Raw genomic sequence first — 15012 nt, 5'->3', positions numbered from 1 at the left:
GTTTCTCAGGCATGAGATGGCCGACCCGAAGCCCTGACAATTACATGAAGAGGCAATCAGCCTTAGAAATTAATGATGTAATTGCTGCCAATTATCCTTCCATCTAAGAGACGTCTTTAACATATCAAAGACGGCGACACTCACATCAAACAACATGATATAAGTTTGAAGAGCATCACTTACACAGACAGCCTCTTGGGGGTTTTGTGCATTAATCTGTTGGCATAAAACAAATTTTTGGGGACTTCGCTTTCAATTGGCAACAATAAGCTTGTAGATATAAAATTATTTACAGTCGGTATTGAATTGCATCAGCTGCTGTATCATTATAAATTTCATGAAATAATGAAATGTTGCGGGTGTCTAAAATAAGAAATGTACAATTCTGACATTGTACATGTCAGAATGTCAGAATGATCTAATTCTGACATTATTATCAGTAGTTTTTCAATGGCAGACTTTCTGAGCCTCATTCAGAAACAGAAAGGCATAAGAAAGTTGTTATAAAGTGTCTAAGAAGGGTTTTGAAGAGCCAGTCTGAAATTTGCGCATTAATAAATTGAGAGAGGATGTCAAGGCGATGCTATGATCATCAAAAGTAGCAGAAGTTTCACACAAACTTTGAATTCCAGTGTGTAATATATCTATTTTGAGTGTTTACTTTTGACTTTGGTGGCTTACCTTCCATCACTGTCAAGGCCATGTGTGTGTAAGTCATAATCATGACAAAAAACACCTGGGATATTTCATTGTGTGTGAGGGTGAGTTTATGAAATTCATTTTTTGAAAGTAATTAAACCAAATGATTATTTTTACTATTCTACCTGATTGAGATGTGTTCACTTAAGTAAATGACTTTGCAGAAGAGCCAGATGAAATTAAAAAAAAGGGGGACGATAATACATCTTCTAAAAAAATAATCTGATATACACTGCTCAAAAAAATAAAGGGAACACTTAAACAACACAATATAACTCCAAGTAAATCAAACTTCTGTGAAATCAAACTGTCCACTTAGGAAGCAACACTGATTGACAATCAATTTCACCTGCTTTTGTGCAAATGGAACTTTGTACAGAACAAAGTATTCAATGAGAATATTTCTTTCATTCAGATCTAGGATGTGTTATTTGAGTGTTCCCTTTATTTTTTTGAGCAGTGTATTTCCTGGTAATAGTTCATCTTGGCCTGGTTTCTGAAAACCCTCAGAGGTCCTGGATCTGACCCGGAATAACACAGCAGTCGTTGTGCTCTGAGGAGCTAAAGGGCATCATGTCTAAGGAGATCTCCGGCTCGCACTCAAACTGCAGGAGGGCAGGGAGCAGCAGATTCCGCTGGTACTGGGGATCTTCGGAAAGTTTGTCGAAGTTCTGCTGAAGCTCCCCGGCCGTGTGCGCCGGGACGAGTCTCTGTGGCCCGAGCCCCGTCGTCACCTGCTCCTTCTGCAGCGTGGTGTCGTGGTGATAGGACACCAGCTCGTTGCTGAAGTCCACCGTCTCCACCGCCGAGGCGGAGCAGCATCGGTTGCAGCCCAGGATGGTGGAGAAGGCCTTCCGGAAGTCCGCGTTGAACGCGTAAATGACCGGGTTCAGGGACGAGTTGGCCCAGCCGAACCACACGAAGATGCTGAAAGTGGTGTCGCTGACGCACGGCGCGGCTCCCGGCTGGTCCGCGTTGCAGAACGGCACCACGCAGTTCAGGACAAAAAACGGCAGCCAGCAAAACACAAACACCCCCATGATGATGGACAGCGTCTTTAGGACCTTAGTTTCCCGCTTGAAGGTCGTTTTCAGCGTGCTTTCGTTGTGCGTCGAGGTGGAGAGCCGCTGCGTCTGCGCGCGGGCTTCTGGAGCCTTCTCCAAAGAGGAGATGCGTCTTATCTGGGTCTGCGCGATGCGGAAGATCCGCGTGTACGTGCCCACCATGATGACCACGGGGATGTAGAAGCTGATGAGCGAGGAGGAGATGGCGTAGGTCCGGTTCAGGCTGGCGTTGCAGTCGCCCGGGCCGGCGCGGCTGGAGTTATGCGCGCGGTGCCAGCTGAGCTGCACCGGGATGAACGAGATGAGCACCGAGAGCGTCCAGGCGACGCCGATCATCAGGAAGGCGAACCTGCGCGTCATCCTGCGCTCGTACCTGAAAGGGCTGGAGATGGCCCAGTAGCGGTCCATGCTGATGATGCACAGGTTGAGGATGGACGCGGTGGAGCACATGATGTCGAAAGCCACCCAGGTGTCGCAGAAGCGCCCGAAGAGCCAGACGCCGGCCACCTCGGAGACCGCGCGCCACGGCATCACCAGCACGGCCACGAACAGGTCGGAGACCGCCAGCGACACCACGAAGGAGTTGGTGACTTTGGAGCGCAGGTGGCGGAACCTAATGACGGCGGCGCAGACCAGCGTGTTGCCCAGCAGAGTGGAGACGATCAGGACGCACAGGACGCAGCCGGTCAGCGCGCGGACGCCGAGGACCCGGTCCGGTCCACGTATGTCGTCTCCGGCCGCCTCCACCTGCGGCTGGCTCAGGTGGCCTCGGATTTTACTTTTATTTAAAAACGTCCCCATGAATAGAAAAGAAAAGAGTCACCCTCAGCACGCCCTGTCCGTCTCACCGAACGCGTCCATCCTATCCGTGTTTCAGATGGAACTCAGCAGAAGAGATGCGCTTCGGTCAGAATCCGGGGACTGAATCTGGAGAGTCTCAGCGCATCAGACTCAGTCATCCCAAGATGTTTCACTTCTCCATTACCTCAGCTTCACTTTAAATCCATATCAACACATTCACCATGGTTATTTTATTTTACAGAACTGGATATAACTGAGATTACGCTGAAGACGATGACAACAAGAATTAATGATAAAAAATGTTTTTGTTAGAAACGGACTTGCTTTGGTATGATTCAATGAATTCAGTTCACCACTTTTATAAGTAATTAAATAAACTCTGTGGTCAAAGGACTTTAGTTTAGTGCAGTATAGTAACAGAACGTGTATTTTTAATTTCTAATATAGAAATATTGAGGGGGGCCGTCAGAAATCTTGGGCCCCATGACAAAAAATGTAATTGTCCCCTTTCCCCTCACGCAGCTCCTGCTACAATTTTCTATCTGACCCATCAAAAGCGTCACAATTTTAAAGGCTTGCAACTGCCTTGCTTTCTTTGGTCCAATACTGATAACTAGCACAATGTTTACTGCTCATGAATTTTACATCCAACAGTCCACATACAGTATGCAAGTAGGTTGCTTACATTTTTTTGTTTAGTTTTAGTTTACTAAAATGTCTCTCCCCACGAGCAACAGTAATAGGCAAAATGTACATGAAGCAATCCAGACATCTTCAAGCTGCAGTATAAAACTTTAATACAAAAATGTTTTCTCCATATTTGGTAAAGCTATCACCATGTCTTATGAGACAGATAATCTGTGAAAACAATCAATCTCCTCCACCTGCTCCCTGAACTACTATTGCTGGCTAAAGTAATGCAACATTCCGGCCAAAACAACCAATCAGAACCAGTAGGAGGGTCTTAGTGCTGTCAATCAACTTCATTCACTCACTGCTAAATGTGCTCATGGTAGAGAAACAACTTATAATTACAGGAAAATCGTTTATCTGCCGTCATTGGTAGCTATGCTAACTAGACTGAGCATTCACAACAGGCTATGCTAGCTGCAGCATAGGGATGAGCAGCCACTTGAGATTGTGATTGACAGCACTAAAACTCTCCTGTCTTTCATTAGCTGTTTCTAGCACTGGGAGAAGGCAGAGGAAATAGATTTTTCACAGATTATCTCTCATACCATACTGTCACAACATAATGACAGTTTTAACAAATATGTGAAATTTATTTTTTAAAATAAAAGTTACATACTGCAGCTTTAGAGGAGGGTCAGGAGGGACGTGGGTTAGAGCTGCTGCTGACTGACTCATCTGTTGTTAAGTGGTAAAAGGTTTAGGGACATGTTCAATATATGAATATCTTGGTAATTTCTTTCCTTAATTCATTAAATGTTAGTGAAATGGAGGCAACCAGTGTTCCGTAGCTAAGCTAACTATGCTGAATGGTTGATAATCTCACACAGTCTACCCACCTCTTGGAGAAAAACTGGGTTACAAATTGACACTTTTACCGTTTTCTCTCGCTGTCTCTATTTTTTGAAAACTTAACTTTATTACTTTCACAGTTGTTCTTGTCTTCCACTGACTGCTGCTGAACACCGTCACCATCAAGCGCTCCAAGCAGGAACGGACCATTTCATGCAGATCCAGGGAGATGTGTGCTTTTTGGTCAGGGAGTGGTAACATTAAATTTTTACTGCTAAAAACAATTTTAGAAAACATAATATGATTAATTTTGTAATTGACAGGGCCCCATTTTTTAAAATTTCTATGAAAAAAAAATTGTGGAGGGCCCCTATTGGTCAGGGGCCCTTGGAGTTGGGATAACTTTCGCCCCTATACGGCGCCCCTGGGTGGCGAATCTAGATACAGCAGGAGAAGGATTTGAAAGTGTGAAGCCCAGAAAACAAAAAAAGGTAAACTCTGCCCTCTGCTGGAAACACACTGATAGAACAGCTAGAAGTTCTATATTTTTACTCTCGGAATACAAAACGTTTTATGTGAATCTCAATCTTAAGAATCTGGAGTTTCATATCGCTTTTTTCCAGAATAGAGGGAGCTATTGCTTCTTTTACCTTTCGTTTTTAAAAAAAATATATTTAAAGCTCATTGCAGTATTATTAGAGGTTTAGAACTGGAACTAGTTTTAGGCTTAACGTTAACCTTTTTCCTGATTATTACCTGAAAGAGTTGAGTTCATTTGAATTCACACTTCAGCAGCTTTTAGACCGTATCTACCTCCCAGCTGTAGTTCCAAACAGCATGCAGGCCGCGGTCATTAAAGGGTTATGTTTACAGCCGGAAGGTGACGTCAGAGTCAGCTGTGCATGTGTGTGTGTGTGTGTGTGTGTGAGAGAGAGAGCGTGAATGATTCAGCAGCTCGGAGCGGCAGCAGCTCCTACTCGGCTCTCTATCAAGAAGAGCAGCGCCAGCTCTCCGCGGATTTAACCAAACCCGCATTCTCACCTAGTCGCGCGAGGGGCAGAGGCAAACCCCTGCAGGTGACAAGCATCTCTCGGAGACCCCGTGCTGCAGCGTCCACAGGCCCCGGGCGGGGAGCAGAGGAGACCGCAGGCTCCCGCAGCTCCTCATCCCTTCTCTTCCCGGTTCTCCGGGAGGATTTTTTACCGCTCTTCACCGTCCTAATTAGGAGTCGTGTGTCTCCGTCAGACTGACTCCCGTTGGATTCAACTATAACACATCTGAACCTACTGACTGTTGATTTAAAAAAAAAAAAAAGAAGAAAAAATTAAAATAACAGCGGCGACATTTCCGGGATTCTGGTCTGGGTCTGATGCTCGTAGTGTCTGCAGGTGAGTGTGACTCTCCATGAGAAGAATTCGCAAATGCCAGCATATCAATATCAACATTTATTGTCACCATCGCGCAATAATAATGTCTGTCTTTAACCACGCATAGGGAAACAGAATTACACCAGGCGTAAGGTAGGGGAGAAATATTGTTGAATAGTAAAGTAACTCCAGATAAAAATGGCCTATCAGGATGGACCGCAGTGTTCTCTGCAGAGTTGATGCTGTGGAAACGACCAGCGAAGCCTCTGGCCTCCAGTGGAAGGGCAAAATTATTGAAGAAGTTGAATCTCTTACAATTACAGCCTTTCTAACAAAATTGAAATCATTTTTAAATTATTTTGTATGAACATTTCACACCTCAACTACTTACAAATACTATATATTTTTGTGTCGAGTAAAAGAGAAAACATTTGGTTGTCTTTTTGTCTGTTGTATTTGTAAGTCAGGTCTGCAGAGTGACAAAGGGGGTATTCTGTTTCCCTGAGCTCAGAGACAATGTGAGGAATGTCTCCAGAGCCAATTAAGTGTTTTCTGAACAGTCACATTCTTTACATCTTTAGCCCCACTATTCTCATGTTGAAGCCCCACTGCTTTAAATGTCCTCAAGTGGCTCCCAGAGCAGCGTTGAACATCATGGTTCTGTCATGTGAGGGTTTTAGGTTTAGTTAAGGCACCAATTGTTTTAAACCTCAGATCCATTTGTTCTTATTTTGTAATGCTAGTTGTTTTTTCGGGACCGGTTTCGCAGTTTAATAAAAAATAAATAAAAAATCTGATTTGAGATTTGTTCTGCAGTGCAGGTTCTGTTCTCTGGCAGATTTGTTCCACAAATTCTGTTATTTGGTCATTTTTGCTCTTCAGAATTGCTCCTGTTAAGCGGATTTTCGAGGCTCTGTTTGTTTCTCGTGTGGTTTTACTTTCCTGTTTCCGGTGCACTTTATATTGGTAAGATTGGACGATTCATCCATTTGATGAAGTCGTGTTCTACAGTTTGTCGGTTCTTTTAACTTGTAGCATTTGATTGCTAAAGGGGCAGCAAAAGACACTTAGTTCAGGTGATATTTTCTGTTTACATGAAACTTGTACCAACCTTGTTTAATAGTTCAAAAAGTAAATATTCCTTAACACGCATTAATCGACACAGTGGAAAGGTGTTACGACTACCACAAAAGCTAATATCAATAGCCAATCAGCACCAAGTAAAATGATCGGCACTTCTTAATTGGCTGCTTTACAAACACCGGCCAATAGCATGTCAAATAGCATTGCAGCTAGGTATGTATTTTCCCAGTCTTTAGATTTTTTCTTTAATTTTTTGCAAACAATTTTGCGTTACATTCCATAGACAAATGCATAAATAGGTAGGAGTCCACTCTACTGAGCTCTTGTGGATTTTGTTGCCATATATTTACATTGTTTGTGTAGTGTAATGGGTAAAAGTCTTTTTAAAAATCCAAATATATTAGTTTTTAAACCTTTTTAGCATTTTAATCAATCAGCTGTGTAGAAAAGCATATCTTTGTCTATCAGTGCTGCTGGTCGTTTTGTGAAACTCAGCCACCAAAGCAGACTGTGGAAGTTCTTCTTCTGTTGCGGATTTCAACCGAAAAACCATCAGATTGATGAGAATCTAACAAAGGAGCTGTGTTTTTGTTGAAACGGACCAGAATAGGATGAAAGAGTTTTTATCTCTTGCTTCTTAGCAATCTGGTGAAGTCTCAGTTGTTTGTCTCGGATTGCAACTATTTATATTCTGAGTGTAGGAAATCTGGGCACGAGGGTTATGTATGCAACAAAACTGTTCCGAAACCCGTTCAGTGATAAGAATGACTATAACATGACTGAAACGATTCAAAATTCAGCTGGTTTATCAGCTGTTTACTTTTATTCTCCTTTTGTGTAAACACAGTGTCTTATTTTTGGCCTTCTTGCAAATTTACTTGAAAAGATTTTTCCTGTCTTGTTCTGTCCTCTTGTTCTGGACGTTCTCTCCTCAAGTCCCCGAATGCATCGTCCCGTTTCCGTCAGCTCTGTGATGCTTTCTGATAAACGTTGAGTCATTTTGTTGTCTGGCGTTGTTATCTGCCAGCTGCGCATTGCAGCTTCCCTCCGCCTGATCCACTGCTTCTCCGCTGACTCTGTGATCTGTTGGTTTCTGCCCGGTTCTCGGTGCCAAGCGGTGGAACACAAGCTGCCTCAGCGGCTGTCAGAGGGAAGCTGCTGACCGCTCGGAACGGATCGGCGGAGCGCGTTACGTCCTGGCTGGGATCCAGTCTGTTTTTTGTTGTTTTTTTTCTGTCCGTCTCTCAGGAGTTTCCACTTAATTTTTTCCCTCCGCCTGCTTGAATCCCCACAGAGAGGAAGACTTGGCCGAGATAAAAATTTCTACCTCCTCTTTGTTTTCGTTTGATATAAATCTGAGATTGAGGCCCAGGCGTGTGTCGCTCAGGTACTAGATCGTTCTGAGACATAGTGATTTTTTATGGAGGAAGTATAGATAATGACTTTGCATCTATGTGATAAAAGATTAATTGTTTCCAGTCTGTCTGTTTAATAATTTAGAGAAAAAAGTGACATCGAGAAAAACTGCAGCGAGGGAAAGACGCCGACTCCTCAGGATGTCCTCCAACATCCATTATTAGATCACATGATCTGAGTTAGCTTTAGCCATGGGCGTTAGATTGACAGACATGTTGGATGGGAACTTTCTCACTTCATGTTCTACCACTAAATGGAGATTATAACTAACAAATGTCATTTTTTTTCCAGTAGGAACTTTCTCTAAAGGATTGCAAGTCACAAGAATTCAATAAAACTGGCTTTGAAAAAGACGTTGTGAGGAAATAAAAAAAAAGAATATTATTATTATGGTTACCAGATTCTAACTTTACTTGGTGAGCTGTTTGTCTTCATATATTTTGAGATTTTTAGAAGATACTTGTTTTACACAAAACAAATCTCCATTAGCCAATGCTAACGGTTTAGCATTGGTGCTAAGCGACTGCTACTAGTAGGGCTTTTATTTTCCTCTGTCCTCTTTTCCTCTTCCTGTCCTCGTTTGCTTCTCCTCCTGTCCCGTTTTCCTGCTGCAGACTCTTTTCCCAGTGAGCTCTGATGGATAATTGATGTCGCTGCTCCCAGCGTTGCCGCTGGTGGCAGGAAATGTTTGGTGAATCTTTCCATCTCTCTGCCTGGGCAGCGCCTCTTTCTGCTGTGCTTCCTCTGTCTGATGGAGCCGCTCCGACTGAATCCAAACCGCCGCCGAAGATGATGTTGAGGAGGAGGAGGAAGAGGACCGATGTCTCATTTTGCATAGATGTAGGAGTAAAAAAGTACTGTGAGAAAGAATAAATCTGTAGCATTAAATCAGTGTTATCCAAAATAAAATACAAAAACTGCCAGTTTGCAAATGACTTAAAACGCCCAAAAAAGATTAGAAAACTTTTTCCCGGAAAGAAAAAAAAAAAAAAAAAAAAAAAAAATATATATATATATATATATATATATATATATTTATATATATATAAAAGAAATACCAATTGTACCAATAAATAATAATACCAATAAAATAAAATAGAATTTAATTAAAAACAACAAATGTAAACATTCTAGAAAATTTACTGAAAAAAATAAATTAATAAAATGTTAAGCAAAAACAGGGTAAATGTATTTCACACAAACATCATTAAAAACACTTGTTACATGTACTTGCACACAAAAAAAGAATTGCTGGGAAACTTACTGGACTAAACATCTTATTTTAGGGCGACATGTCGAACACTACTCCAGCTTTGAAGCAACGAAAGGCATCAAAGCTCAAATTTTTTAACATTTTAGTCCCGCTTTCTATGGAAAATAAACATAAACTTGATCAATCTTAAAAAAAAAAAAAGTAAATAAAAGTAGGAAGAAATCTTTATTTAGAGATGTGTTTTTTATGTACCGTTACAACAGAAAGAAGTTTTCCGCCTGCCTGAAGGTTTGAGTTGAGTTTGCTCATATGAGGGAGGCTGCTGCTCCTCTGCGGGGCACCATGGTGAAAGAGATGCTTTGTAGAAGATTAATGCTGCTGGTGGAGCTGCAGCACAACAGGAATGTTGTCCGTGCCAAGTTGCTATGAAACCCAGAGGAATGGTAACGGGGGGGTTTGTGAGGGTCTCCAGTGGCCCCCAGGAAATGCATGCTAGCTTCTCTCTAGAGAACCTGAAAGTTTTAATCATAAGTGTTTTTGTTGCATCCTGGTTAATGCAGGTTGATTTTTATTTATTTATTTCACGCTATTTGAGGTTGTTTTTTCGCTCCCGAGATAAAAACCAAAAGGATGGAAAATCAGAAATGCAGTCTTTTTGGAACAAAAAGTCAGACAGGAGATGGGGAGGGGAATGAGCTGTGTTTGTGTTTCGCAGCGCAGTAGAAGCACGTGAACCAGTTTGACCAGTTACCTGTGGGAAAGAAAACCGCAGCCGAAGGCAGAGAGACCAGGAGAGTCGGGACGTACCGTGCTGTCGTCACGGTTTCAGCGAGTTGGAAGTGTGCGTCAGAGGGCGACGCTCAGTCAGTTGGGATGTTTGTGTCTGTGGGCGTGTTGGTTTAATGCCCAGCAAGGTGTTGAAGACAATTCTAGTAGCCTATTCATAAAAAATGACAGTGTGTTGTTTGGTATATTATTATGTTTTTATAAAATTGTATCAATTGCATTCTACTCATTTCTGAATAATCTTGCTGCCTCGCTCGCTAGCTTTTTGTAAGTCCATCATGGGTAAGTGCAAATTTATCACTAGTTAGCTCAACAATGTTTGTCTTTACCATTTAGAACAACCCATTGAATTTATTGAGCTAACAATATGTGCAATTATTCAAATAGGATATTTTTGTACATTTATGTCGTATTACAGGTCTTAAATTCTGTTCATATTGGTCTTTTAAAGGTCTGAAAAAGTTAAATTTGAGTCGTTGAAACCTAAAGACACCCTGTATACCTATGTTTCAGGATTTTGGAAGTTACCAGGTTGGAGCTGAAGTCCTGTTTCTTCTGTGAAACTGATATGTTTTGGATTTTGCCTAGATTCTACTAGAGAAAGTGGGACAAATTTGTTGTTTTTTTTTTTACTAATCTTTTGCTACACTTGAATGTTTATGAATTTAATTGATCAATTTGTCTGTGAGGAGGTATTATGGCTGAAAGTGATTGCGTGATAAACAATTGTTTTTTGATTTTTTTTTTGCTGATCCACATCCTGACTCTGTCGCCCAGTTTGTTCTTCAGCCTGAGAGTGGCTGACCTCAGATCAGGTTTCTATTGATTCATTTATCTGTGGACGTTGGAAGAGGATCCTGCAGCCGAACACTGAGCTCGTCTTACAGCTTTAATGGACAGAAATGTGTTAGTGACTGCAGCCTGCTCTCTGGGGCCAGGGTCGACCAGTTTCCAACCCACACTGGGACCAGTCTGGGACCATCTGTCGTTTTGCCTGTCCATCTGTGGCACAGAGAGGTGGTTGGTTACATTATGATTTTCAAAAGCATGAGCCCATTTTCAGCCATTATGTTTAGTTGGGCCTAATTTTAATATTCTTAAAGAAGATAACATTTTTCACCCTTTAACTTGTGTTTAAAATTTTTCTTTTAGCTTCTTTTTTTTGATTTGGTAAAACATGGCTTCAACTTTCATTGTTTTCAAAAAGTTTCCTACCACTAAATGTAAACAGTCTGTAAAATGGAAATCGTTGTCGTTGTTATTCAGATTAAGTGGATAAATCTGAAGGCCTGAGATGAAGCTGCTGACCTTTTTCTGGCTTTCTAGCCGCCGGGCCTCAGCTCCTCTCGGCTCAGCGAGCGAAGAAATGGAGCATGACGGCATGATTGGTCTGATGTACAATGAAGGAGGAAGAAGATGGGTCAGGAAGAAGGAGGAGGAGATGCTGGATTTGTTTTTGGATAATTATTTTCCATCAGGGTCCATTTGAACCCCTATTTCTTTTTCCTTTTTTTAAAGATTTATTTTAGTTACATCATACAATTACAATGTGACCCTTTGAGTCTTTATTTTGCCTTTTTGAATACAGTTTGACCTAATATACACTTCATTATCTTTGAGCCATCTTTCCTCCATTATGGGTGATGCATATTATACAATCGGAAAATAAGAGCTGTATAAATTTATGCTGGCGTTTGAACTGGGACTTAAGGAAAATCTCTTCAGAAGCTTAATGTCAGCCTGTTTTAACCAGTTCAAAACCAGTTTGGATCAAAGTTCTGCTGGACCACTGTTGAGAATAAATAATTCTCTGTTTTCCTTCTATCTCTTTTAGCTAGTTGCTAAGCTAAAGCTAGAGGAAAGGACATGTTAGGAATTGCAAATGAGAGCTATGGGTAGAGGAAATGACACTAGGGAACACCCTCGTTTTGGCGTAGCTTACATAGAGGCTAACAAAGGAGATCTCAAACTCTTCTGGGGTGCCATTTTGTCTGTTACCTCAGGTGGCATGTCAGAATGGACCAGCTGTATTTTGGTATTAAAAAATGGAATTCATGAATTTAACTCTCTGATTCTTCTGTAATTGCATACATCACAAACTCAGCATGGAGAACAGATAAATCTCCACACCACCAACCTCTTTCCAAGTTTCAGCCATATATCTGCAGATCTGAAATGTATCTGGAGGTAGTCCTCCATCTTTGTTCTAACCACTCCATCCACTTTACCACTTGTAGCAAAACAAACTCTCAACATGATGCCATCACCACCATGCAATTGGTAGTGTTCTTCACACTACTAAGCATTAGCTTGGTATTTGTAATTTTTCAGAAATTGCTCCAAAAAACTCACCCAAAGCAACATATTTAATTTAATGTGGTAGTTGTAGTATTTTCAAGTAGCCTACTTAAAGAAAACTTGGAATCCTCCAAATGTTTAATAATTTCTCCAGATTATTTCCTGGTTTAACACTTTGCACTTTCATTATAAACAGGTACAGTACAGACCAAAAGTTTGGACACACCTTTTAATTCAATGAGTTTCCTTTATTTTCATGACTATTGACATTGTAGATTCACACTGAAGGCATCAAAACTATGAATAACATGTGGAAATATGCACTAAACTAAAAAGTGTAAAACAACTGAAAATACCCCTTATATTCTAGTTTCTTCAAAGTAGCAACCTTTTGCTGTGATTACTGCTTTGCACACACTCTGCATTTTCTTGATGAGCTTCAAGAGGTCGTCACCTGAAATGGTTTTCACTTCATAGGTCAACCTGCCCTGTCAGGTTAATAAGTGGGATTTCTTGCCTTTTAAATAGTCATGAAAATAAAGAAAACCCATTGAATTAGAAAGGTGTGTCCAAACGTTTGGTCTGTACTGTATATTTGAATTAAATCCTTAATTACTGTTTGATAGAAAACATATAATTAATAACATCAGAGCGACTTCTTGTAAACTCCTCATATAGTTCGCATGACTTATTATATTTTTCCAATTAAAGTTTGGAGCAGTTCAGCTGCTGACCTTCGACCTCGCCTCAGTTACAGACAGCAGCTCTCACGCTAACTGAGACGAAGTGCTGCGGCACGGATTGGTGCTCTGCGCTGCGTTAATGAAAGCGACTCGTTAGCCCAGCACACTGTGTGCAGCTTTAGCCTGCCATTGTATCCGTTATCAGAGTCGATAACGTAGCTGCCAAGGTCAGGACGTGTGAGCATATCTGTCCCTCAAACTGCTAAAAATGATTTTGTCTGTGGAATTATATTGCAGATCACTTTTTATTGCTGAAAGTTTTTCCTAATATTCCTGGTGGTAGTTAGACAACGACCTGATCGTTTTGCTGCTTCTGGACCAATCACAGCAGAGCTTTTTTTTTTTCTTCTCCTATTGGTGCTGTAGCTGACTTTGACCCCAGAGGTTCATTCATTAATTCAGATGGACTCTGTGGCTGTCAGCCAACTCTGCTGACTCATCAGAACACAGATGACCACACCGGCCGTGTGCGTGTTTCCTGAACGCTCACCTTCTTTAATAGAGGCGTAGAAACAATGGAATCGGGCAGGATTACAGACGACAGATTAAGGTTTAGTTCCCCTCAGAGAGATGGTGGTTGTGAATCAGCGCAGGGAGGAAGGTTCTGATCGATCTGCTCTGGTCACATGGTGACACTTTGAGCCCAGGGAAAATTCCCCTCCAACAGAAACCTGCGTGGCAGACCGGTCAGTGTCAAACTTTTAATGATTCCCTGTGTGAATCTCGCAACAGGGTTTTCTAAAGAAAACGCACTGATTTTTGGTTTGATTTTCTTCAATCGTACATGGTTGTTATACTATTCTGAAAGGATATTCCTTCCCTGGTTAAAAAAAACAAACCCAATTGTTTTAAATTTTTATTGTCTACATTTGTTTCTATTTAATATATCTTGAAATATCAACTAGCTGTATTTCCCAGTTTCTTTCGGCATTTCGTCTTTATTTCCCTGTATAAAAAACTAGCATACCTTTAGTGAAACCGCTTATCTTTACCTTATACAATATCTGAATTATATGTCAGACGTGTTCAGTTTAATGTCACATACTTGAAATTGGTAAATTAGGTTATAATTTACCAAGAGTTTTTCCCTCTTTGGATTTTGTAAAGCTTTGACTCACCGATACAGATTTCATTTAGATTTTCCTTAAATAACTACAGTGTAGCAAAGTATAAGAACAGCATTTGAAGTAGTTATTTTTCAAATGTTCTGGAATGAGCAGTCATTGATTATTTCTTTTGGAAGTGGAAATCATGTTGTGTGTGGGATAATCACTTTAAAACAAAGTTTTAAGAGTATTCCAAGACAAAATCACTTCAGAGTTCACAATTGTATCTTTTTATCTTTTATATTAGCTTTTATCGTGGCCACCGTTACTTAAAAGGCTAATTCTGCATATTTTATAGAGAATGTAGATCTTTACCTTAGCTAAGGTTTCCAAAAGATGTTCAATACTTCCTAAAAACTTGACAGATGAAGATTGAAAGCTGCCTTCCTGTTGTCTACTGAAAGCCTTGATCTCTTTCTGCCTGTTTTACATCTGTGTGCTTCCTCCGACTGCTTTTTTCCAAACACCTCACCGACGCTGAAAATAGCTAAACTTGAATCACAATCCACTAACATTGTCCACAGAGAGTTGTCAGTTAAACTGGGAAAAGCTGAAATCTGCTGATTGTGTCACCAGTTGTTTTCTTGGCATACATCTAACAATGCTTTAATCCCCTCTGAGTTGCTTTGTTGTTTGAACAGCTGTGATTTTATTGCTATTTTTATCCACAGTCGGGAAACCAGCGCTGAATGGAAGCTATAAAAAAAACTTTTCATCATAGGTGATCTTTGTCTCCACTTTGACATCAGACTTTATGCGTGACTCAATAAAGTCATATAAACTCCCGTGTTAGAGTCGACAATGCATTCTAAGCCTAGTTGTGCTGCATATGTGCTCTCCTGTTTGCAGGAGTGAGTGAGCTTTGCATAGGCCACAGGAAGACAGGAGAACCTGTTTGTGGATGTAAAACGAAAGGGTGAAATTACACAAATCATTAGAGAAAATCATGATGCG

At 40.9% G+C, this 15012-nt stretch overlaps 2 protein-coding genes across 5 annotated transcripts in view; one reads left to right on the top strand and one right to left on the bottom strand.

Annotated features, from left to right (window-relative positions):
- Positions 1-1205: 1205 nt before the first annotated feature.
- LOC114152219 (D(5)-like dopamine receptor) lies at positions 1206-2822 on the bottom strand. Its single transcript, XM_028030036.1, has one exon. The coding sequence runs from the start codon at positions 2562-2564 to the stop codon at positions 1206-1208; it is 1359 nt and encodes a 452-aa protein (XP_027885837.1). The 5' UTR covers positions 2565-2822.
- A 2145-nt stretch (positions 2823-4967) lies between these two features.
- ccser2b (coiled-coil serine-rich protein 2b) overlaps positions 4968-15012 on the top strand; it is a 35912-nt gene continuing 25867 nt past the window's right edge. For 3 of the 4 annotated variants that reach the window (XM_028029557.1, XM_028029561.1, XM_028029560.1), the window contains exon 1: positions 4968-5434. The gene's annotated coding sequence lies outside the window, so the exon portion shown is untranslated. Of the gene's footprint in view, positions 5435-13380; positions 13639-15012 lie in introns of those variants that run through there. The other variant, XM_028029558.1, reaches the window with a different exon arrangement.

Source organism: Xiphophorus couchianus, chromosome 10 (assembly GCF_001444195.1).
Source record: "Xiphophorus couchianus chromosome 10, X_couchianus-1.0, whole genome shotgun sequence".
NCBI classification, from domain to species: domain Eukaryota; kingdom Metazoa; phylum Chordata; class Actinopteri; order Cyprinodontiformes; family Poeciliidae; genus Xiphophorus; species Xiphophorus couchianus.
This window is presented reverse-complemented; position numbering and strand designations above follow the sequence as displayed.